This window comes from Natator depressus, chromosome 6, assembly GCF_965152275.1.
Source record: "Natator depressus isolate rNatDep1 chromosome 6, rNatDep2.hap1, whole genome shotgun sequence".
Classification (NCBI taxonomy): domain Eukaryota; kingdom Metazoa; phylum Chordata; order Testudines; family Cheloniidae; genus Natator; species Natator depressus.
In genome coordinates, this window is record NC_134239.1 from 102,603,526 (window position 1) to 102,630,151 (window position 26,626).

A 26,626-nucleotide genomic window follows, 5' to 3' on the forward strand; every position below is an offset into this window, starting at 1 on the left:
AACCAAGGGCATAATTTGGCCTACTTTGCCTATACTACTTAAAAACTAGAAGAAAAAACTGTCAGCATTACAAGCTAAGTCTCTCTTCTCAAGGAGACTCCAGTGATGACACAGGAAATACAAACTAGACAACACTCCTTTGATACATCTGCAAGAGACACTCCACTGTTACCTGGAGGTTCCACCAAAAACAAACAAACAAAAACAAAAAATCATCTCACTTAACTGATGATATTTCTAAACTGGTTAGGACTTGGGGGGGGGGGGGGAGGGGAAGTGATGTATGTTTACTATACACAAAAATATAAAACACCCCTGGGATTAGAGGACAATTACTATAATGCTGTCTCATGCAACTTTTGGCTTCAGTAATTACACTTTACCGACAATTCAGAATGTAGATTAAATCCTACAATCTAAAATAAGAAAAACCCCAATGAAAGATGACAAACGGTTACCCTCCGCTGAAAATATTTTCAGATCAGCAGCAATTCTCTATCTTCTTCCCAGATCAATATGCTTAAGTGAAAGTGTAGATTGTCTTAGTGGCCTGATTGTCTTATGGCCTGTCGAGGACATCACGCTTTTTCATGGATTTTTTCCTTAAGTACTGCTTGACGGTGTGAAATGCCAGCTTCTGAGATCTTGAAAGTGGCAACTGGTTTCTAAGGGCAGACAAACTTTCCAATAAAAAGCTTCTCACCAACATATTCCACCACAAACACATTTCATGGGTGCGTTCAAAATATACTCAAAAAACTTGTCAGCCTTCTTCACAAGCCACCCCTCCACAAGTTCCATCAAATAACTACTCATACTATTTCTAAGAGATTTGAGCCAGTTTACCATACTGTACCACATCAAATATCGTCAATAGCTAAAACAGGTTTCCTGTAAGCAGACCTATCAAGGTGTAGGTAAAGTAAGTTATACAGAAAAGTCAGTCTTCTGTTGGAAGCTAGGATTTAAAGTGATCAAGTTACTAACATTTGAACACAGGCTTCAATGCAAGTAGTAATTTACTTTTTGGGAGAGGGTTACATTGATTTTAGTGCTCATGAGCATGGCGGGGGGAGGGGGTATACGTATGGCTAAGAATTAGTGTTAGAAAATGTTGTGACAGACTTCACAGAGCAAGACCAATGCACCTCAGTCCCTAGCCAGTGCGACACCAGTGTTAACCCATCCTACCATTGCTGGAGGTGAGGACAACTGTCACACTGTGTTACAATTCTGTGAACACAACATAGATTAGACATGAGGTTAGAATCACCACATGCATTTTGTACTTGTGACCCAACCCAGATTTCAAACCAAGCCTCCTAAGATGAAAAAGACAAATTATCAACTGTGATTTAGTCAACCTTCACCACCCAGTATCATTAGACTAACATGACTGTACCTTAAAGGAATCTTAACATGGTATGAAAGCGCTGCAGGAGAGATTATGATTTACTAGATCACAAACCCATGATAGTTTACCCAACCCCCACTTTCTAGATTGAGAATTCAGTATATAGTTGCACAATAAGGTCTTATGGCTCCTAAGCCTTGTATACATTAATGAGAGGCGGGGAGGTTGTTTTTGAGTTTTGGGGGGAAGGGATGGGCAAGAAGAGACACCTATCTTTTACATGAAAATTGACTTATACTAAAGAAAATTGAAAAAGATTTACATTTAAATAGCATTAAGCATTTTTAAGGTTAAAATAGTCTTTAGCTCACACTGATTGAGGTCTTCAACTGCTACAAGATCTTTCGTTATAGTGACCAACCCAAAAAAAGGCATTTACCAGAAGTTACTACACTGTGGTATCATATACCAGAGTCTTCACAACATTCAGAATGGGAAATAAGTGTGGGGTAACTATTGGCAAGTGTTGACTTTCCAATGACTATCACTAAACCCCTTATACCATGTAACCGCAGCACAATGGCAAGGGACGTGTCTTGGCAAACCACCAGTCTCTCCTCTCTATCTTGTATTCATGTTAGTGGAAGAGTCAGGACCCCCCCCCCCCAAAAAAAAAAATTACTGTTTTAATCAAGGGGCTAGAGGTGTAATTTTAAAAAGTACTAAGCCATATGCAACCAATGAAGCTAACACAGTTACTCTTCAGTCCATGAATTTGTTCACAAGAGAGAACGGCTGAAATGATAAATTCAAGACTTTAAAATGTTAAGGAACACTGAATGACATCAGGTAGACTAAAGCCCTTTGTTTTTCTCATAGGCAGAACAAAAGAAGGCAATGAGCAGTCACTTCAGCACCTCCACTAGAGAGGCAGCCCTCTCATTTGACAGTGTTATAATTTAGACATCATCAGATACTAAGCCTGATCTTCATAGAACTTTAGGTTTTGGCATGAATCCTCTGAACTCTGACCTTCACTCAGCCCAATTCAAGGGTATCCTGTCTAGCACAGTAATGTTACGATCAATCTGCAGTATTTCTAAGTTTTCTTCGCAAATCAATCATTTGAGTCTGATAATAAGTATTTCTCAGTGCCCATGAAGTTCTCCAAAATCACAAATGGACCAGATAACGTAGGCTGAGATTTTCAAAGGAGTCGAATGCAGCAACACCCAACTTCAAATGAATTTCACTGGGACCTGGAAATCGAAATCCGTTAGGTTCGTTTGAAAGCCTCAGCCATATGTTTTAGAGTAGACTTGCTGAATCAGAATGAATGGAGACCAGCTGCCATGACTCGTTAAACAGAATGGTATTAGACTGGATTTGCAGTAGTGATAGACCAGGAAGATTTCAGACCTCAACAATGTTACTAAAAAAGTATTCTGATGTGCTGTTCTTTGGAATTCCTACAATAATTCAAAAATAAACACATTGTTACTATCTCATAAGAAAATACATTTCATAGTGTGCAACCCAATGCACATGGAGAACTGGGAGGTGAAAGGTAAAATGCAGAAGTATGAAAATACAGTCCTTTAAATGTAACAAGAAAGTTTAACATATTAGTACAAAACGAATACAGGTAAAATAAATGTACAGGTGCAAAAGGCTACCAATCTGTAAAAAAAAAAAAAGTGCCAGCTATTTTTTTGTAAAGACTTAATATCTTCAAACCACAAAAATAAACCCAGAAGCAGCATTCAAAATAAACTGATAGCATGCTGTCTCTAATAAAGCAATGTATATACAAAAAAAGTGAGCAAAATTGAGTTTTCTGCTGGCATTAATGAATTTGTCTGACAAATGTCAGGCCAAAAGCTGTGAAGAACGGGGTGTTTCACAACTCTCAGGCACAGAGAAATAGTGGAGGTTGCTTTCAGAGGGCAGATTTTTTGTATAGAAAGTCTGGTTTGCTTGGAGACCTCCTTCCTCTGCTTACTGCATCTTCCCTTTCCAAATCTGTATTTCTCTGTGCTTCGTGTTCCAGAGGCTCTTCCTCTGTCAGTCTCCTGCTGGATCGCTCTTCTTGTATCTCAGAGCTGTACGTAGAGAGTGAAGGTCTGTTAGAGGTTAGCCCATACGTTAAGTCAGTTTCCATTTTTGTTCTTCCCCTGATGTGAACTGGGCCATTACCAGCATTTTCCTGGGCAGCCAATGCCAAGTCCAACCGCTGGGGAGGTTGTTCTAAGACATCGAGGTGTATTGGCTCATTCTTTTGTCTGTGCTGATGCCCATCTTGGGAAAGCACATATTCTCTCCTAGAATCCTCTTGCTTTTTAGGAGATAACTGGTTAGGTAGATAGGCTGACTTTAAGCCACTCGGTGATGCCTTATTGTGGCTATACAAATCTGGACCAAAATACATGCCTTGGGAAGGTGAAGGAGTATGTCTGCTAGGTGCTGGAGTTGAAGGTCTGCATGCAGCATTAGAGAAATCATAGAAATCTGGATACTCCTGTTGATTTTCTCGAGTATCTATTTTTTGCTCTATTGCATGTTTCTTTCGAGAACTGTGTATGTGCCTAGTCTGAATACATGAAATATGCTGGGGTGGTCCAGGTCCGACCTCTGCCACTGGCTGGCTTAATTCTGTGTCAACAGTGAGCTCTGGCAATCTTCTGTCCTTTAGAGACATTGTTGACACACCCATAGCAATATCTGGCATCAACTCATTTAACATGGGCTGAGTACACTAGAAAAGAAAGAAAAAAAGAGTTAACTTTATTTGGATTTTCCTTTACTTCTATATTTGAATAACATTTATCTATATCATCATTTTCTCTAGTAGTTGGTGATACTTTTCCTTTCTGACCCACTTCAGTCTTCTAGAGCAATCCTGGCCAGTAAATTCAACATTGTTTCAAAACTTGTTTAAGAGCATGTGCTACTCCAAATCAGTTAATATTTATATTTATACATATATATATACACACACACACACACACACCCACCATACCAATCAGTAGTTTACTTTTCAGTTTCCTAGAGGAGGGACTCATCTACTGTATTCCATACATTTGATCCACACTAACCAGCTTTAAAAGCAGGTTATTACCCAAAATTAGCACTGAGAAGCAACTATTGAAAACATCCAACTCTGCACATTGCCCTTGGAAAGAATAAGTAAAAGGCAAAAGATCATGCATATCATTTCTACATTGGAATATGCAACTAATCAAATCCCAAGAGAATGTCCCTCCCTTGCAAAGAGCAAACCATGTCCAATCTCTCTTCCCCACTCCCTTATGAAATGGTAGCTACTTTCAATTGACAAAGAAGATTATTTTAGTCCTTTGTTCAATAAACAATACAACATAAAATGTATTACATGTGCAAGTTCAGACTGCCAGTCAACAAACTTTAAATATGACTGCTTTCAGCCACCTACAATATTAGTTTTTCAAAAAATATACATTCAGTGCAAAACACAACATTAGTGAAACATTATGGCTGAGAATTTAAATGCATAAAAGTCAGGAAATGTATATATCTGGTTGCAACTTCTCTGCACGTATACATATTCTGTATTTTGTAAATACAGAATAATTACATTTATGCTTTGTATATTTATATGCACACAATATGGCTGAGTTAAAATTGCTGTGGTAGTTATGAAATTGATTCTTCTCTCCTTGTTACATGTTTGGAGGTGATCTTGCCAATTACAGACCAATAAACCTCCCAGGAAAATGATAATTTCTACTTTTATCATCTCCAGCAAACCATTAGATGAACACGACTTGACAGGGATAACCTAGTACAAGGGCTGTGAAGGAAAATTGTGCGTTTCTACTTTACTAGAATTATTTGACCACACTGGCTAAAGAATGGATAAAGGAGAAGAAGCTGACAAATTTGAACCCTCATATAAGGCTACTGAGGAAGCTACATATTCATGGATTGAGAAGTAAACATTTTTATTGATTAGAAACTAAGACAAGTCGGGATAAATAGTCAATTTTCAGCATGGCAAAAGGATACAGCAGGATACGCTATCAAGGATTCTTTGCTAGGACTGGAATTGTTTAATATATTTATTATCTAGAAAAGGGAGTGAGTAGTGAGATGACAAAATTTGTAAGATGACAAAATTATTTAGTTTAGTCAAGACTAGAGAAGACAGAAGAACTTCAGATGGAGCTAGCAAAGATAGGTGAATAGGCAGCATAAGTGGCAGGTAAAAAGTCAATGTTAAATGCAAGTGAGAAGGAATAATTTGAAACAATCATACATGTTTCTGGCTCCTAAATTAATTGTAATCACTCAAAAAAATACCCAGGTGTACTTTTGCCTACCTCAATTAACACTTCCCCCCCCCCACCCACTTTTACATGCTGAGCAAACATTGGTATGTCTAACAAAACAGGGATAGGAAAGACTGGATGTATTACGTCATTTTATGTATTAATGGTATGCCCTCACCTGAGATACTGTGTTCAAATCTAGTCACTCAATCTCAAAGGGTAACAGAAAAAGAAGGGCGCAGAGATAAAGTGAAAATTGAACTGACATGGAAAGATTTCAACAGGAAGAGAGACTGAAAAGATTGTAACTGGTAAGAAAATGAATAGGGGACAAGTTAAAGGTATCCAAAATAATGAAGTATAGAAAAGATAGTTGGGATTCCTATTAGACTTTTTAGATAATATAAAAATAAGGAGACAACCAAAGAAATTGAAAGGCAATACAATAAGGAAATACTTCTTACCCCAAAATATAAACAAACTTTGGCGCACCATTGCCACAGGATAAAGAGGCCAAGGGCGTAAGATTTTTTTTAAAAAAGGATTTATATGGATGATGACAATGTCTAAAGTTATGTTAGAAACGATAAAAGGATATTTAAAATGGTTCCTTATGCTTTAGCATGAGGCAATTATTAACTGAGTGTGCTAGGAAGAAACTTCTCCTGTGGGCAGGCTGTCTACTACAGGATTTCCTGCACCTTTTTCTGAAATATCTAGTATTGGTCACTGTTCAGAGACCAGTAGGGCAATTCCTATGCTAAATACTTAGTTATTACTTTGCATTCAAGAGAGTGGGGGGTTTCTTTAAGTTAATGTTAAAGAGAACACAAAGCAGCATACACACAAGTGCTTTAAATCAAGTTCCTTCTTTAAAAGCAGTTTCACTCACTCCAATCTGTGGAGTTCCCACCATATATTTGCTTGTTAATAATCTAGCGGCAAATAAGCATGCAAGCTTTGTGCATGACTTTCAGACACTAACATATGTCAAAGGCATTTCTTAATATGAGGAATAAGTACATGGCAAGCTTGAAATCACTTAAAAAAGGTCTATTTTGCAATGGGATCATAAGAAAGCACTTGAATATTTTTCTTAAAATATGAAAACAATTTCTCCCAAGTTCAAATAATTTAGAACAGGGGTTCTCAAACTGGGGGTCGGGACCTCTCAGGAGGGTCGTGGGCTGTCCGCCTCCACCCCAAACCCCACTTTGCAACCAGCGTTTCTAATGGTGTTAAATGTATATAAAAAAAGTGTTTTTAATTTGTAGGGGGGGGGGTCGCACTCAGAGGCTTGCTATGTGAAAGGGGTCACTAGTACAAAAGTTTGAGAACTACTGATTTAGAAAGAGCTGAACTGAGTTTTACCAACTGAAAAACAAGTCACCTTTGGGTGCAGAAGCATACAGAAGTTCAGATTTAAGTAAATATAAATTGTTTGGAAAGATCTGAGTGACTATAAGCAGGTTTTCAGAAACTGAAGTATAGTGTGTTGGGAGACATGCACATGCAGTCTCAAAACAGGTTTAGGAGTCCTAGAACTGATATCAAGTAATGTCAACATTAAAACTTTTCTTTTTAAAATGTGCTTTTAGCAATTACATTTCTATCCAGACATACAACCAATCATATGATGAAGTCAGCTTCAGTCAAGGAAACCAGTCTTCCTACACAATTTTTTCTTTACCTTTAAATATTAATCCATGAACGCTTTCTACATATGCATATATCCCATTCTCCATCACCTGCCACCGGCTTATTCATTTTAGAATCCAATTCAAAATTACCCCCCAGGCATTCAGAACTCTCCATGGATTTCCTCCACATGCCTGTCTGTCTACATTACTTCTCAAGTGAATGTGTATCGCAAGACTAACACCTACATCCACCTATGCCCCTGTCTATTCCACTAGTTCTGCTCCTTCTGTTTTGGCTCCCTCTACCATGATGGTTCAGGTATTTTACAGAAGGGGTGGGGGGAAGAAGGTTTATTTATGCTCCCTATTGAGTTATAAACCCAGCCTTTGCACCTCCCTCCAAGCCATGTTATGTCATTACATTTCACCTTAACTTTCCTTTTTAACAAATTACTTCAATGGGGGGAAAAAACATGCACTCACTGCTTGCTTTTCAGCTGCCATTACTGCTGCTGCTGCAGCTACTGTTTGTCTCCCCAGTCCTGTAGTGTTAGTGCAATCAGGGGGTGCTGCTGCTTTGACACCAGGTAAGTAGACAGGTGGGGGAATTTTAGGAGCTGTCCTGGAGTGGAACAGTGAATGGTTACATGGATAAGAAAAGGAACGTGAGGGATGTTGACTCGGCGCCCTTTGCTTCCAGCCCATTTTGAACTGGCTGTGAATAGGAGTAGCTGGTGGATGGTAAGGAGGTGGAGGAGGGGGCAGTGGTGGATGGAAGGCCACATAAGAGTCAAGTTCTGTAAACATGGTTTCTGCAGTGGGAGTGCTGTTAACTCGACATCGTCCAGACTGTCTCATAGTTAGGAGTGGACTTTCATCCCCAAATCGCTCGTCAGGAAAGAACTTGTGAGGATTCTGCAAGGGAACGCAACAAAATAGAAGAGATTAAAAAAAGTTGCGGTTTTTGGGGCAGATTTCCTATAAAATTGACCAAAGACTGGGACTTGTAATCTAAGATTAGTACAATGACTAGTTAGTCCCAGCATTTTAAATAATACACTGAAAAACTCAAAGAAGGTGACGAAGAGCTGATCACGAACGAGTCAGAGGCGAGAGCCTTGCATCAGCTTCACTGGTCAAATTACTCACCGTGATCAAGATATCCAAATGTATTATTTGCATTCCAGCAGCATTTGGAGGCCTCAGTCAAAATTGCCCCTTTCCCTTCCCACCAATCACAGTAGGTGCTGTACAGGCACACTGTAAATTCTTTAGGGGGCAAGGACTGACTTACTATCTAAATATTTAGTCCTTTTCACTCTTCATGACTTGTTCTTGAACCAATTTGTTATTCTTAAGTATTCAGAGTCGTTTGGATGAACAATTTGCAGCCTCAAAGTTGTTCACAAATTGCTCATTTTCACTATTTACAGTGAGTGGTCACTTAAGTCACATGGTATAATTTTTGCTCCGTGTCTAGATGGAAGCTTTTTGAAACAGGAAAATAACCAACAAATTACAAAAAGCAAATAATAAATAGTGAACACAGTCTGCTCCTACTCATGCTTGAATGCTTGTGTAATACCTATATTATTTTGGGGGACAAGTATACCTATTCTCTAATGTTCATGCATAGCAAACACTGCAAACGTTACTGAACCAATAAACAAATCAGAATTCAAACCAGTGTCAAGCACTGGAACACCGTTTTTGCAACATTTAACCAACCAGTTCAAGTGGAGGAAAAGACAAAACTCTTCTTTAGTGGGTGGTTGGGGTTTTTTTTTTGTTTGTTTGTTTTAAGTGACAGAAATGTAAGAATTCTTATGTGTAATCAGTTTAAAAAAAAATCTACTGGTGTTCCCCTGGGGGGTTCAAAAACAGTGTATTTTACCACCACTGTATTACATTATTGCAAAGACCTTCTCACCTTCCTATCTACTTTGAGTCTGTGCGATTATCAGCCCTTTCCCCAGTGAGAATTTTTTAAAGGTAAGAGAGAAATGTCTGAACATCAAGTGCTTTGCACAGTGACAATGACAACAGCTTCTCAGATTCTGAGACTACATGTAACCAACGTCACTGGAATCAGGCACTGGACATTTTCACTCCACATTATAGCATATTTTCCAAAAAGAAGCATTAAAATTCCTTCTGTGTCTCCTCCACTTCTTTCAACAAATGCCACTGCTGGTTGATGCTGGAAATAAGCTTAATTTATTTGATATAATAAAAATATGCGTTTTCTCACTGGTAAAAATTCTTCACTTCCAAGCCCATTTTATGATGTATGAATACCACCCTCTTTCTAGCATCCAATTTTCTACACCTCCAACAAGCAGTTCATTACTAGTGCCTGATCACTGAGTGTAAATACAAGGGCAGATTAAAAAAAGTAGTGAACACCTATACGTTTGTTTTTGTTGCAGTCCTAGTCAAACATTCAGTTTTCAAAAGATTTGCACCAAATCACTCTGGAAAAGGAATTAAACTTATCCAGACAATTTTCCATACCTGCAGAAGCTCAGCAGCAGCATCAGAAAGTCCAAACTCTCGCAATACACGAATCTGAATCTCATAACTGACAGTGGCTCCTTCTCCACAATTAAGACCATATGCTCTTTGAACCTGCTCAGTATGACGGAGTTCCTGGAGCCGTTTGACCATCTCTTTAACAACAAGGAGATGGGGAACTGTGGGGGGAAAAAAAATGACAGTGAAAAGTTACATGAGAATTTATTTCTTAAGACATTAATGGAACTAAGCAATTCAACGCCGTGACTAACTTTAGTTTTTCATTCAGAATTAATGTTAGGCTGACTACATTGCTGAAGACGACCGGCACCGAGCCAAGAATAGTATGACTTACATATTTGTGCTTAATGCCTTAGAGCATCTTTATGGGATAAAGTGTAGAATAAACTAGTGCTAAGGATGTGTGCCATTTTTCTGGCTTTTACGAAAGCGAACCACAAATATACTCTTCTTTGTAAACGTCTTACAGGATGCAGGAATTTTATGATTTGGGGGCCATGATATTTTAAATCTCAACTGCACATTCCCTCTAGAATACTATAGGCCAACAATATGCTGATATTCTTGGCGCAATTTATGTTTTTGGTGGAACACTGGGATCACAAGATCATAGTACCAGTAATAACTACAGAAAATGCATTTTAAAGAAATTACATGAGTTTTAAGCCAACATAAACCTGTGAAAATTACACTGTTTTATGCAGCTGCCTTGAAATAATTAGAAGCCTTTCCAAAAGGAAATCATATGTAATTTTGGTTATTTGGTTATCCTATTGCACAACTATCATGTAACATTTTGCTGCTGTCTGGAGATGGGTGATATTTCTTCGTGAATTTTCTGTCCCTAGTAACATGTGCATATCTTGAGAAAAGTTAAATTCAAGCCTCCCTAAATGCAGCGTCTGAATCGTGAACCTCACCAGCTATCCAATGGCAAAATATTACCATCTGTGATGTCCACAAAGATTAAATGGATTAGACAGCAAGAGTAATGCATGGGGTATTTGCATTTCAGAGGTGAAATAAACACCACGTCACGTAACGACAATCAAACATCAATTGCTTCTAGTTTCATAAAGATCACCACAGTGTGTGCAGTACAGGGTGGATTTGATTTAAATAATGATTTAAATCACTAGTCAGGAAGACTTGATTTAATAATGGATTTCTACATAAAAGTGCATTCTTGTTGGTTGTTATAACCTTAATGCATATTCTTCACAACTCAGAGATAGATGTGGGTTTCATTTTTAGAAGGTACACACTATAGATTTTTAACGTAGGTTATTTTGAAAACTTTTCAGATTCGTTTTACAGCTATATCAGAAAATGAATGATTGTTTGGTTATTTCATTTACCAAAAGTAATAGAACCAGATATTTATGAAGTCATTGAGAGGTGAACTATCGCCAATTCAACAGGTTAATCATTAGTATTTGGAGGATTTTCTTGCCATGCTGTATCAGGAGGAAAACATCACTAGACAGACATTTAAATTGTTTTATTTAACTAAAACAACAACAACGTTATGTATTCTGGTTTTTTTCTTCAACAGCAAACATATAATATATTAACAAAACAAGCATATGAATTTTTGAATTTAGTTAAACATTCAAGTTTTTTAAAATCAGGTTTGTTTTTGTTAAAACTGTTTTTAACTAAAAAATTAAATCAACATGACAGCCAGCTCAACATGAGAAATTTAAAATATTGGCTTCTGCAGCTAACTCAGTTGTCTTCCATCTTCATTTTCCTGTTGGTCATAATCTGGAAAAGAAAAAACAAGCTTTCCTGCTTTTTCAGATCCCAAATGATTTCTCAGTTTGGAATGAATTCATCCAAAGGAAGAAACTATTCTTTCGACACCGACAGAAGAAGCTACTGCTGCTAAAAGTGAGATCATCACTTCAACAGTCTCTGAATCCAAGTGCTTAAGTGACTTCTACCAGTTCACTGGTGTGACTTTCTTTAAAACATCATCAGCAAACATATTTCTTGCATGGTTCTTATCCCCAAACTTGGTCTCTTTTACGGTCTGCTGCCATTGTAAGTTTTCCCTTCTAATGAGAGAATGGGATGGTAGATCTCAAATCAATGAAGGCTACACTCAGAAAGACCTCAAGACTTCCGGAATATGCTGTTCAAACAGTTTCACTTTTGTTTCTACTGCCTGTCCCTCCCTTCTCACATTTATCTCCAGACTTCTTCTCCTTGTCCAGATCTATTCCACCCCCAACAATCTTCTAGTCATTGAAATTTTTGAAACTTTTCATTTTTAGAGAGAGGTAAGGGATTGACTGTGTACACAAATGTGCAGAGGGACAATAGGGTTGAGATCTGTTATTTCTCACCTCTATACGTTATTTATTTAGAAACATTTTTGCTGTTAACAAGCATGTTGTCTCTGGAGACACAAATCCACAGTCTGAGAACTGCAAAACTAAGCATTTCTGATGGTATCTTCTAGACTGAGCACTGAGTTCCATTGGGTAGATGGAAAGATTAACCTAAATAATCTATACAGAAGCCCTTGAAACCCCATAAAATTGGGTCTCTAATTCATGAACTGCTGGAACTCATTTATAAAACTTTTCTTAAACATTACATGAATATATTGTCTCATACTATAGAATTAGTATTTATAATCCCTATTCCATGATGAGCTATCTTTTTTTTTTTTTAAAATCATTGATTTTTATCCACCCTGGTGCAATATCAGACTTGCTAATTTTTCCAAAATGTTTTCTTTTTTATTTCTGGCATATGAACTAACATAGTAAAAACGTGCAGATCTGCAATATCTCTAAGAGTCTCAAACAAACCTCTATACAGTGGAGTTGCATCTTACACGGGGGTTAGGTTCTGAAGTCAGCGTGTAAGGTGAAAATCGCATATAGTCAAAAAGAGAGAGAGCGACGGAAGAATGAAAGAATAAAAAGGAGAAAGACTACTTCAATGTCGTTATGCGCAAACCAGAGTGCCTCAGGATGGCCAGGAGCCATCTGTCTACGATCAGCAACACTTTAAAGTCAAGTCCTTTCTCTTCGAGGTACCGCTTGCCCTCCGGAATGAAACACTTGTGGAACCAATCCAGAAATAATGCTGCCGTCACCCAAACCTTTTTATTTGATTGCCAGAACACAGGCAGGAGATTTTTGTTCTTGCCTTTTAGGGCACAGGGATTTGCAGCCCTGTAGAGCAAGCCCGGCTTTATTAAATTCCCAGCTGTATTGCCACAAAACAACACAGTCAAACTGTTTTTAGCTGCTTTGAAGCCAGCGGCTTGTCTTTCTGATTTCAAAGTGTAAGTGCGGTTGGGCATTTTTTTCCAGAAGAGCCGAGTCTCGTCAGCATTAAAAACTTGTTCCGGAAGATAGCCCCTTTCTTCTATGATTTTCTTTAATTGTTCGGGGTAGGCTTTTGCTGCCTCTTCATTGGCAGATGAAGCTTCACCAGTAGTCTGCACGTTTTTGAGGTTGAAGCGGTTCCTAAAACTGTTAAGCCAACCTTGGCTGGCTTTGAATTCCTTCTCATCAGAAGGCTGTCCCTCTTAGATGGGAGGTTTGAACAGCGCGTAGAGGCTAAGAGCCTTTTCTCACACGATAGGCACATGTTTACAGTTCATGTCTTCCAGCCATAAGTTTAATGCCTTTTCAGTCTTCACTAAAGTCTTATCACGCACCTGGCTCTTCACCTTAGCAGTTATTGGAGCACTTGATGCCATGGATTGACAAATTTCTCTCTCTCAAATCTTGACACAGATGCTAGATTCGTTGCGGCCATATTTACGCACCACATTGGAGACCGACATACCCCTCAGTAAGTCCAACACAGCCAGTTTTTCCTCCAGCGTTGGAACAGATCGCTGTTTCTTCGGTTGAGCACCAGATGAAGTAGTTGGCTTGTGTTTAGGGGCCATGTTGTACAAAAAATACGTATCTTTAAACACTAGAATCACACTCAGCGCGGTGAGGTGCTCACCGGATCGGCAAGCAGCGACAATCCAGCGGGGGTCAATTTATCGCGTCTAGTCTAAACACAATAAATCGACCTGAGCGCTCTCCCACTGACTCTTCTACAGGACTCCACTACCGCGAGTTATTGTTATTTTTCTTTCTTTTTTTTTTTTGCTGAGAGCATATAGTTGAATTAGCGTAAGTTAAATGTGCGGATGATGCAACTCCACTGTACTCTGTTTCACCATGGCAAAACACTCAGACAGTTAAACACTGTATGTATCAAGGTAACACTATATGAAAGGAAGATTTCAAGGCAGTATGACTCAGCCTTCCCTTCAAAAGGTTTGTTAACAATAATCTGGCTTGAGTTTGGAGCTATTTTTCATAAGTCAACACACTCAATCTTCTAAAATCACACACATTTTAGTGTTTCTGGATGACATGAGTGTTGTAGAAGCAGGATACAGAACAATATAGTTTCACTCAGGAGTTCATGGGCCAAGTTCAGCTCTTGCATGATTTCTGATTCAGACAAACTCAAACAGGTCCAAAGCAACCCCGACAAGAGTTTGCTGACCCTAACCTGAATACTGCAGGCACAGTTCAGCAGAGGTTCACAAAGCCTCAGAAACATGTCACGCTACCAGCCCAAAATGTTCAATCTTGTCCTTGTGGGGGAATGATCAGCTCAGAATCATACCTAGCCCCTGGAGCACAGACAGGAGAACGCTGCTTGGTTCTTCAGGCGGCCAGCTCTTTTCTGCTTCTGTGCTCCAGGGACGGCTCCTGGCATGAGTGCACAGCTTGTTGTAACATATGCCTGTAACACAAACCTATTTGGCTCAGTCCACAGCTCTAGTGATTTCCCTGCTCATGAACCTGGCTAAACAATCCCTCTTTCATGTTGTTAGTGGAGCATTAAATAAGGTGGGCCACTACCAGAACAAAATCCTTGTGCTCAAAATGCTGCACTGACTCACACCTGAAAACAAAGAGTGAGCCAAAGTGTTGATGACAATCTTTAAACCTTGAATTGCTCAGAACCCAGCTACAATGGCATTTAAGATTGGTCAAGATGTTCTCATTCCATGTCCTTGGTGTGGAATTTTTCAGGAGTGGCAGCAGAACATTTTCAGTCAAGGCCAACTTATTTTGGGGAACTTTTTCCCATTGGCAGTTCACTAGTGTTTGAATTTGGCACAGTGCAACGTGTTATATAATTTGACATTTGGTTGATTTTTTTTGAGTCTAGTCTATAGGATGGCAGTATTTCTTTCTTCTGCTGTTGGTGGCATAGCTGAATGCTATCAGTTATGGACATCTCTGTAAAGTAGATATTTGATTCTAGTCTCATTTATAAAAGTGCTTCTAAACTAACTGAATACTAGCACCCTTTCTACCAGGGCGCCTCTCCCTCACAATTAGAATTCTATTCAAAAAAATTCCTACTCATCCCAAACTCAGAGTCCTTGGAGGAAATCTCTTAAAACAAGCAGTCCATCTACCAACCCCAGATGTGAAAACTCTGGGAAACAACAAGAATTTAATAATCCCCACGAACAAAACCCCCAGAGAAGAGTAAATAGTTTGCTGCAGATCTGCTAGCATTCTTACCTGGGATTTCATTCGCAACAACTGAAGGAGGACTGGACTGATTACTGCTGATTTGCTGGTGGCTAACCATATGACAGCACTGTGGCACTGCGTTGTTTACCATGTAGAGGGTATCGGGGACGTTGGACATTCTAACCATCCGCAAACGAACTAGGTCTGTTTGTTCCACCATCATCTCATCTAGCACAGACTAAAATAATAGTAGTTAGATAATAAGAACTGCTAAAAAAAATTACTACTTTTCCAAAGTCATATTTTCCACATGGAGTAACCATAACACAACCAACTACTGCCCCTTGAAATATGCAGATCAATTCTTTCAAAAGATAACATGAGTACATAGGAAGCACAGTACAGTGCTTATGAAGGCCCAACAGTACACAAACCCATTTCTTCTGCTCCCAATTTATAACATTACTTGGGTATTCTAGAGTATTTTCCACTCAAAAAATCTCACAGCACTTTACAATCAACAAAGTAAGTTTAGGCACCCCTCACAGATAATGCTGGAAATATAATATCTTCATTTTATAGATGGAAGAAGGAGAGTCAAGTCTGCTCTCCCTCCACCCCCCTTGGGTCACACAAGTAGTTCGAGACAGAGGCGGGAATATTACTTATATTTCCTGACTCCTAATGCTATAACTCTTAAAGATAATCCTTCCTTTAAGCCAACACACTATGCACCTTTCCTAGAGGTGAAACATGCTTCCTTAAAACTTCTCAACTGATGACAGAAGGGGATTTTCATGGACACCCTGATTAAAGTTCTCATTTAGTTCTAAACTGATTCCTTTACATGAGCAGGAGGGTAATTTAGGTATCTAAACATTAATGAAGGTATAAGAATTTGATGAAACTGGAAATATGTGAATTCTGTGCATAACAATACTAATCTGGTATATGAATTAACATATATAATCACTAGATGCAAAATGAGTATGTATGTATCAAAGGTCAAACATAAAATGTTCATGAGAATCAATTTTTCACATACAAAGTTAAATACTTAAGGATTGATTTAGAAACAGTGGAACCAAGCAATCAAACACACTCAGACACCTCGATTCCAGGCAATAAATACATTTACAGAATGTATCATCTTGTTTTTCCTTAAGACTAGTGGTAATGCACCCTCATGCAGATTGCTAAAAACCACAAATATTAAATCTGTTATCTTAAAAGCATTACACTAATAGAAGTTACAATCAAAGATTTATTATGGTTAACTTTTTTAGCCAATATCTTTTCTTGCCGCTATACACATCAATGTTAGGTTTCAGAGTAAACAGCCGTGTTAGTCTGTATTTGCACAAAGAAAAGGAGTACTTGTGGCACCTTAGAGACTAACCAATTTATTTGAGCATAAGCTTTCGTGAGCTACAGCTCATTCATCGGATGCATACTGTGGAAAGTACAGAAGATCTTTTTATGCACACAAACCATGAAAAAATGGGTGTTTACCACTACAAAAGGTTTTCTCTCCCCCCACCCCACTCTCCTGCTGGTAATAGCTTATCTAAAGTGATCACTCTCCTTACAATAGTGATCACTTTAGATAAGCTATTACCAGCAGGAGAGTGGGGTGGGGGGAGAGAAAACCTTTTGTAGTGGTAAACACCCATTTTTTCATGGTTTGTGTGCATAAAAAGATCTTCTGTACTTTCCACAGTATGCATCCGATGAAGTGAGCTGTAGCTCACGAGAGCTTATGCTCAAATAAATTGGTTAGTCTCTAAGGTGCCACAAGTACTCCTTTTCTTTTTACATCAGTGTTAGAAATTTTAAACAATATTCTCTAAGTCTAACACACAAACTAGAGGGTAATGTGGATATTTTAGTGCAAATGTCTTAGTTCTTTTGAGTAACTCTGGCCAGATCCAATTTTGTTTTAGGTAAGATCTAAAACATGGAGGAATGAATTCCGATTAACATTAGCAAAAGAGCCCTTTAATGGTAGCAAAAAGGAATTTAATGTTGGAATTTCTTTAGTTTGACCCCATGAAGAACAAATTAGGAATCTCCCCTCAAAAAAAACACGTCAAAATCTCACATGCTTATGGACTCTTCTTATGATTACAGAAGTTCGATCTTCAGATGCACAAGAGCACCATGGGGGGAGAGAGGTGGAGGGGCAGCGCTGGGACATGAGAATAGCTGGCTTTACACTGCCCTTCTGCCACCCAAACCTACACACTGCTGAGGCCAAACCAGCTCCTGGCGTAAGTCATGCCTGCTTTAACATGTAGCAGTGGTCTACAAGGGGTCACTCTGTGATCCAGGATTGCCAGATTGCATCATACTCCTGGCCCCATCACAGACATGCCCTGGCCCTTTCCTAAGCCTATCCTAGAACATCACCTACACCTCAGCTGCTACCTTAAGGTGAGTTATGGGAAGACGGTTGTTAGAGGTGCACAATGGAGGGCTTCAGAAAAGCTGGACAAAGACAGTCATTCTGTTTTGCAGAGGATTTAGAGATTTTAAAATGTGGCTTAGTTTACATTTGGAATGAAAACCAAAAATTTCAAAATTCTCTGAAAGGTGGAATTGCCATTCTCCACCTAGCAGAAGCCAGAACCCCTAGGCTCTCAGCTCTCCATCAGCCCACCAGGCAGGTCTTCCCTCAGAATTTCATCAAAATCAAAGACTCATCAAAACATTTTGATTTCAGTGAATCAGGAAATTCTGACTAGAAAAGTTGTCAAAATTCCTCCGACAAGCTGTAGACTTGGGTCTGATGATCAAGCCCATAAGCTTTGTTAAACTGTAAGTGTTAGTATTTTAGACCAGCACATGCACACAATACAAGATATACGGAAACTTTATGTCTGCAGAATTCCTTGTTGACGCCAGTTTAGTAATGTCCACATATTATCAATGGTTACCTTTGCCTCCTCTACATATGGTGAGAACAGTCGTGGCCTAACATATATCCCAGCACTTTTTTGCCGTAGCCAGGCATTTGACTTTCCACCTTCTGCTGTTGGTAGCATATCTGAAGGAGGGGTGCTAATGAGGCCTCTCTTCATCTGTAAGAGACAGAATTTTTAAACTGAACATATTACAATTTATATTACTAATATTTTAGTAACCAAACACTCTGAATAGGTACAGCCATATTCCCTGAGGAATTTAAGTGAAATCTTTTTTTTTTTAATCAAGTAGTACTCACTTGGATCCAAAATTCACTAGTCATTCCAAATTTTAAATTTTGCACAAAACTTGCATTAAAAACATTATTTTAGGATAATTATTCATAACAAAAGTTTATAAATATTCTGACTGATAACATTTTGGTGCTTCTATCTCAAAAAGGTAAAATAACCCAGGACTTTTGCACTGCTTGAAGTATAAAATCCCATAGGCTAGATCTGTGTGTCTGAAAGGTAGACTGTGGAGTGAGGGAGAAGAAAAACTTACAGCATCACTCAGTATTTCACTGTTCATAGGTAAAATGTGCTCAGTGCGGACAACAGGTAAAAGAGAAGACAGGATCTCTCTCAGCTCCTCAATGTCAAGATCTCGCCTCTTTACCCCTCGTTTGTTCACACTGTGGGCAGTACCACTCAGTAAATTGGGCTCTGTGGAAAGGAATAATAAATATATTGTCTCCACCTGAACATTTTTTTAATAGGAAAACAGAAGTTCTACCTTTCTGTTGCAGGAAGGAAAAGGACAGTGTCTGGTATTGTTTTCCCACAAAATGAACCTGCATGCCACCAGCATAATCCAGTCTGGTTCCTATGGATGAGAGTCACCTGCCCCAAAGCCATTTCCCCAACATTTATTTTCTATCTGGCTTGTTACTGCTTAAACTGACAGAAAGATGGTTTGTATAGATATTTCTCAGGCCTTTGCAAAACCATGCTCCTGCAGCAACAAAAAACTCTTTTCATCCCCAACTGTTGGTAGTTCCTCAATACTCTTTTGTGGATTCTTTCCCTTTCCCCAGTGGTTTCCAAGAAAGACCAGACTATTTTCACAGATTTTTAAGGGCAAAAGGGACCATTATCATAACTGAGTCAGCTATACAGCACTGGCCATATAATCCATCTAGTAATTTCTACATCCAGCCCATTATTTCTGCTTGAGATACAACACACATTTTACTACATACAACTGCAAATATGTTGAACAGCTCTGCAGAACGACTTCAGAAAAAACTGAGGAACCATCTCTTGCACCTCACATATTCCAGAAGGGATTACCTAAAACAAGAAATCACATGCTTCTACACACTGGAAGAAAAAATATCAGGAAACCCACCCAGAGATCATGCAAGAACCCCCAAACAACTATAAAAAACCTGATGACAGCTACCCACCACAAAAACAGAAAGTGGAACCAATTACAACTATTTGACAACCATGGAACACCACATTCAGGAGAAACCATAAACCAGGACCCACCACTTGGACACTACACCCAATCCTCCACTTATCAATGCTCCTTTAACTGCAGTTGAATTATATGTACTCTCCACGGGACTGAACTTCTCCCCACCACAGAACTTGACACCATACTACAAGAGAACTAGAAGAATTCTTTTGCTTACTCTGCTTCAAACAATTCTTTCACAACAAAAGACAGCACCACCCACAACTACCGTCATACGCCCACAGACAGTCATAAGAAAAAAATCATCTGACTGGACATCCCACAGCAGACGAAACTACACACTTGATCATTACATTAGTTGCTTGAGGAAAATAATCAGTGAAATTCTTAACAAGCATCACATCCACCACAATCTTTCCACTGCGGAGAGGACAGCTATACAGTCCCTGAAATCCAACCACCAGATAGGGATCAAACCAGCAGACAAAGGGGATGCCACTGTAGTCCTCAACCACGATGATTACGTCAATGAGGCCAACTGACAATTCTCTGATACCACCTATTATAAAGGAATCAAAGAAGATCCCACACCACTATTCAACCAGCAATTTAAGGATATCATCAAATCCTTTCCCAAACAACTCTGAGAAATTATACAACCTCATCCCCCATCCTCCCAAGATACACAAATACGGGAACCCAGGCAGACCCATTTTATCTGGCCACAGCACTCTTACTATAGGAATATGAGGACTCTTAAACCAACCTCAAACCACTCAACACAAAGGGACAGTTTCCTCCACGACACAACTGACTTTCTCCAGAAACTCCACAACACCAACCTCCCACAGAACACCATTCTTGTACTTCCTAAATACGTCAATCTCTCTCAAAACAATAGAACTGCTGCCTGTCTCAAATATCTAGAAGACAATGGACAACACTGAGATATCCACTCCACAGACATTGTAAAACTCATCCTTTTCATCTTCAGCTTTAACAATTTTACATTCAATAACAAACTTTATCCAAACCATTGGAATAGCCAGGAGTACTAGAATGGCTATTCATGGACCACCTTGAGGAAGAACTTCTGAACAAATGCACCACAAAACCAGGGTGGATAAAAATGATTTTAAAGTAAATAAATAAATAAATTTTAAGAAATAGGTTTTTTTCCTCAAAAAGCATTTTATCAAAAAAATCCGATGTAAAGACACATTATAGCTCAAAGATCTCTCTTCATGGAATAGGGATTATAAATTCTAATTCTATAGTATGAGAATATGTTCATGTAATGTTTAAGAAAAGTTTTATAAATGAGTTCCAATAGTTCATGGATTAGGGACCCAATTTTATGGAGTTTCAGGGGCTTCTGTATAGATTATTTAGGTTAATCTTTCTATCTACCCCAATGGGACTCAGTGCTCAGTCTAGAAGATACCATCAGAGATGCTTAGCTTTGCAGTTCTCAAAGTGTGGATTTGCGTCTCCAGACATAACATGCTTGTTAACAGCAAAAATGTTTTTAAATAAATACATAAATAAAATAATATAGGGAGATGAGAAATAACGGACTTCAACCCTATTGTCCCTCTGCAAATTCAGGTACACAGAGTCAATCCCTTACTTCTCTCTAAAAATGAAGAGTTTCAAAAAGTTCAATGACTAAAAGATCTTGGGGGCAGAATAGACAAGGAGAAGTCGTCTGGGGATAAATGTGAGAAGGGAGGGGACAGGCAGTAGAAACAAAAGTGAAATTGTTTGAGCAGCATATTCCAGAAGCCTTGAGGTCTTTCTGAGTGTAGCCTTCATTTATTTGAGATCTACCATATTCTCTCACTGGAAGGGAAAACCTATAATGGCAGCAGGCCATAAAAGAGACCCAGTTTGGGAAAATTTTAATGAAGTTCCTCCATCTGTGCGTAAGACAGGCATGCGTGCAAAATGCAAACAGTGCAACAAAGAAATGCAAGGCCTGGTTGCGCGAATGAAACATCATCATGAGAAGTGTTCCTTTTCAAGAGGAAGCTGCACTGAAGATGATGAAAGGAACATGTCTGAACATGCAGGATCTTCAGGTTGGTAACCTTTTTTAAAGGTAACTTCTTTCTTAAAGACTGCCTGACTTCCTTCTGGACTATTCTTGAATTCTCATGTTTGAGCAAAAAATATAGTTGTTACTCTATGGTACTATCATTTTAGATGCAGTTGTGATAAAAAAAATAAATAGCTGAAATAGGCAGATCTTCCTTTTACAATCTCACCTTTAAAGAAGTACTGAGTGCTAGTGAATGCAGTGAGTAATATTAAATGAGCAGTATGGTAATAATTAAATAACTGCATTGACTTATTTTGTTTAGGAGAATCCATCCTCAACATACAGGATTCTGAAAACTATCCACCTTCAAGATCACCATCATTTTCTATAGTTTCAGATTTATCTGCCAATGATAGTGTTTCAGTCACATAATGTATGTCACATAGCCACAATATTTCATCTGTAGCAAAAAGAAAAAAAAAATCTCCATCATCTAGAAACAACCATAGATAAGTTTGTGATACGGTTCAAGTGCTCATTTGATGCACTTCCTAACCAAAGACTTCAGTGTTCCAGAAATAAAGGCTAATGTTGTTGAAACTGTAAAAAACTTCCGTAACAACCACTTCGCAGCAGCTGCTCTGAAAAAAGTGGGAGGAACCAAGCTAACTCTCCCACAAGACGTGCGATGGAACTCAGTAGTGGACTGTTTTGAGCACTATATCAAGAACTGGCCTAATCTGATGACAGTTTGTGAACAAAATCATGAAAAAATAGATGGCACTGTCACAACCAAAGTTCACAACATTGGGCTTAAGAGAAATGTTGAACACATGCTGAGTACCCTGAAGCCTATTTCTGTAGCCTGCAGGGAAACAGCTGTTTTATTGCTGATGCTGTTGAAATTTGGAAGGAACTGAGTGAGATCTTAAAAAGAGAAATATGCAATGACAGAATTAAATTACAACCATTAAAAAACACTAATGGGACAAGCACTGTCTCCAGCTCATTTTCTTGCAAATACTCTCAATGCTCAGTACCAGGGTCAAACCTTAACTGCTGAAGAAGAGAAGCTGGCTATGACATGGACATCCAGCAATCATCACTCCATAATGCCAACTATAATAAACTTCAGATCTAAGGGTGAACCCTTCAAGAAATATATGTTTGCTGATGATATTTTAAAGAAAGTCGCACCAGTGAACTGGTGGAAGTCACTTAAGCACTTGGATTCAGAGACTGTTGAAGTGATGATCTCACTTTTAGCAGCAGTAGCTTCTTCTGTCGGTGTAGAAAGAATAGTTTCTTCCTTTGGACAAATTCATTCCAAACTGAGAAATCGTTTGGGACCTGAAAAAGCAGGAAAGCTTGTTCTTCTTTCCAGATTATGAATAAACAGGAAAGTGAAGGTGAAGACAACTGAGTTAGCTACAGAAACCAATATTTTAAATTTCTCATGTTGAGCTGGCTGTCATTGTCGATTTAATTTTTTTTTTAATTTCATTTAACTATTTTAGTTAATACAATTTTAACAAAAACAAACTTGATTTTAAAAAACTTGAATGTTTAACTAAATTCAAAAATTCATATGCTTGTTTTGTTAATATATTATATGTCTGCTGTTGAAGAAAAAAAATCCAGAATACATAACGTTGTTGTTTTAGTTAAATAAAACAATTTAAATGTCTGTCTGGTGATGTTCTCCTCCTAATACAACATGAGAAGAAAATCCTCCAAATATTAACAATTAAGCAGTGGAATTGGAGATAGTTCACCTCTCAATGACTTCATAAATATCTGCTTCAATTACCTTTGGTAAATGAAATAACCAAACAATCATTCATTTTCTGATATAGCTGTAAAACTAATCTAAAAAGTTTTCAAAATAAATCACTTTAAAAATGTATAGCGTGTACGTTCTAAAAATGAAACTATATCTATCTCTGAGTTGTGAAGAATATGTATTAAGGTTATAACAACCAACAAAAATGCACTTTTATGTAGAAATCCATGATTAAATTGAGTCTTCCTGACTAGTGATTTAAATCAGTTCGAGTGCTGAGGGAAGAGGGGTTTGGGATGCGGGAGGGGCTCAGGGCTGGGGCAGAGGATTGGGGTGTGGGGGTAAGGGCTGCGGGGTGGGAATGAGCCGCCTTGACCCAGTGCCTTACATTCCGCGACCCAGTACTGGGTCGTGACCCGCAGTTTGAAAACCATTGCCTTACCCAAACAAGGATATTCCACCAGAGAAGTAGACTGCATCATGGAATGGACCACCCAAATACCCCAAGAGAACCTGCTTCAATACCAGAAAAAAAACTGCTGACCACACACCCCTAGTTGTCACCTATCACCCCACACAGGAAAGTATATGGGGTATCAAACAAGCAATAACAACCCATACTTGATGAGGACCATATCCTGAAAGAAATCCTTCCCAAATCCCCTCTCCAGAGGTAAGTTCCCCACAGACCAGGAGACACAAACTCAAAATGGTACCAGACCCTGCCGTAACAGATGCAAAAAACCTGCAGACATATCTCCACTGGTATGATGTTCAACACCCACCACAACATACCCTTCAATATCCACGAGTTCTACACATTACTATTACAACATGTTGTGTACCACATCCAGTGCATTAAATGTCCCTATAATTCAGTGGGGGAAATGAGACAATCACTATGCTCTTGAAAGAACTCAGAAAAATAAAAGACAAAAACACCATATCACCTCTGGACGAACGCTTCTCAAAAAACCATCACTCCATAGCTGTACAACACCTTCAGAAGATGAGCCTGGGAACTTAAATCCAAAATTCTGCTAGACACCAAAAGTCATGGACTTAAAGACACTGTTATAAGAAGCCATAAATCCAATCTGTAACCAACTAACCCACTTTGTCTTATGACTATGGCCCTACCAAATTCAGGGTCCACTCTAGTCAATTTCATAGCCAGAGGGTTTTAAAATTGGTCAATGTCACAATTTCAGATGTTCATATCTGAAATTTCACAGTGTTGTAACCGTGGGGGTCCCAACCCAAAATGGGATCCTGGGGGGGTTGCAAAGTTGTTGGGGGGTCCAAGATTGCCACCCTCACTTCTATGCTGCCTAGGTAGCAGCCTCCGAGATTCTTGCAGTTAGAGGAGGTTCTGGGAGGTGAAGGTGGGTAGAATCTCCCCTATGCCGCTAGGAGCATCCCAGCCGGGGGCTCATAGTCCAGGCCAGTGACAGATTAAGGAAGTCCCAAGTCTAGCCAGTGTAGTGCGAGAACCTGCTACTTGAAGCAGTTACTCTTATGCAAGGGATTGTAAAAAACGGCTATCTGATATAGCAAATTCCTACAGATAGCCGTTTTTTGCAATCCCTTACATATGAGTAACTGCTACAGGTAGCAAATTCCTACAGTTAGCAGTTTCAGTTTCTCGCACTACACTGACAGGAGCTGAAGCTCAGAGCCATGGGGGGGGGGGGGAGGTTTGAGAGGAGGAAGAGGGGAGAGAGAAGCCCTGAGCCTGGGCTACCCCGGATGCAGAAGCCCAGAGCCCAGCTCCTGGGCTGCTCCAGCACAGAAGAGAGGGTGTATCACCCTCATTTCTGTGCTGCCTCTGGAGGTGGATCTGATCTCCCCACCAAGAGCAGCCATGCAGGGGAAGGACAAGTCCTGTCCCTCCCCAGCATGGCTGGACTAGCAGCTAGGAGCCACAGGCTCCCAGCAGCAGGGGAGATCAGATTTCACAGGGAAAGACTGATTTCAGATCGCGAATTTGGTAGGGCCTTACCTATGACTGTAGAGGTGTTAACTGGCCATATTGTGTTAAATGGTCTTATTTTAACTGATCCCCCTTTGTATCTAGCTGTAACACTCTGAGTACCTTTCCCAGACCTGAAGAAGAGCTCTGTGTAGGTCAAAAGCTTGTCTCTTTCACTATCAGAAGAAGATAAAATAAAAGTTATTACCTCACCTATCTTGTCTCTCTAATATCAAGAGTGCTTGTGCTTTTGGCTATTTTCTAGTACAATGTTTATTTGCTACTGCTGATGTTTCAGGGCTTGTCTACACTGGCACTTTACAGCGCTGCAACTTTCTTGCTCAGGGGTATGAAAAAACACCACTTGAGCCCTGAACGTTTCAGTGCTGTGAAGTGCCAGTGTAGACAGTGATCCCAGCGCAGGTAGCTATTCCCCTCATAGAGGTGATTATTTTATAGCGCTGGGAGAGCTCTCTCCCAGCACTATGCTGTGACTACACGGCCATGTTAAAGCGCTGCTATGGCATTGCTAGTGAAGACATGCCCTCAGTGAAGACAAATTCCCAGTGCAGTGCTTTTGTTTAGCTTTCCTTTGCTCACAGTATAGTCAGATTACATGTTTTCTTGAACTAAAAACTATCAGTTTGAAATGTCCTCCATTCCATTCAATTTTTAAAAACAAGGTTCTTACCTCTGTCTGCTATTCTTTTCATCAACTGATGTTCTCCCCATTTAACAAGATACTTAAGAATATCTTGTTCACTTGCCTATAATAAAGAAAGGGAACACAATGCATACTTAGTTTATTAACAATGCGTTGCATGGGAACCACTGAACATACAAATATTTCTCAGACAAAAAACTTAATTGAGTCACCTCACAACAAAAGCATATTCACATTAGCCTTCATTCTACTGTACCACTATTGCTTCAAGTACTTTGTAGTAAAACTGATAGCTAAACTTAGGAAAAGATAGAGTAGGAATATCTAGCTTTAAGTTCTGCTATACAATATATGTTTCCCAAAGCAATACAATTTGCAAAGAACCTGGTGTAATTCATCTAATCTACAAAGTGACT

At 39.1% G+C, this 26,626-nt stretch overlaps 1 protein-coding gene across 2 annotated transcripts in view; it reads right to left on the reverse strand.

Annotated features, from left to right (window-relative positions):
• Positions 1-261: 261 nt before the first annotated feature.
• BTBD7 (BTB domain containing 7) overlaps positions 262-26,626 on the reverse strand; it is a 114,150-nt gene continuing 87,785 nt past the window's right edge. For both annotated transcript variants that reach the window (XM_074956151.1, XM_074956150.1), the window contains 7 exons: positions 26,238-26,313; positions 18,833-18,993; positions 18,298-18,441; positions 15,410-15,599; positions 9,816-9,994; positions 7,785-8,216; positions 262-4,109 (listed from right to left, as the gene is read on the reverse strand). In XM_074956151.1, coding sequence (XP_074812252.1) covers positions 3,294-4,109; positions 7,785-8,216; positions 9,816-9,994; positions 15,410-15,599; positions 18,298-18,441; positions 18,833-18,993; positions 26,238-26,313 — 1,998 coding nt within the window. In that variant the 3' untranslated portion in view covers positions 262-3,293. The remainder of the gene's footprint in view (positions 4,110-7,784; positions 8,217-9,815; positions 9,995-15,409; positions 15,600-18,297; positions 18,442-18,832; positions 18,994-26,237; positions 26,314-26,626) is intronic.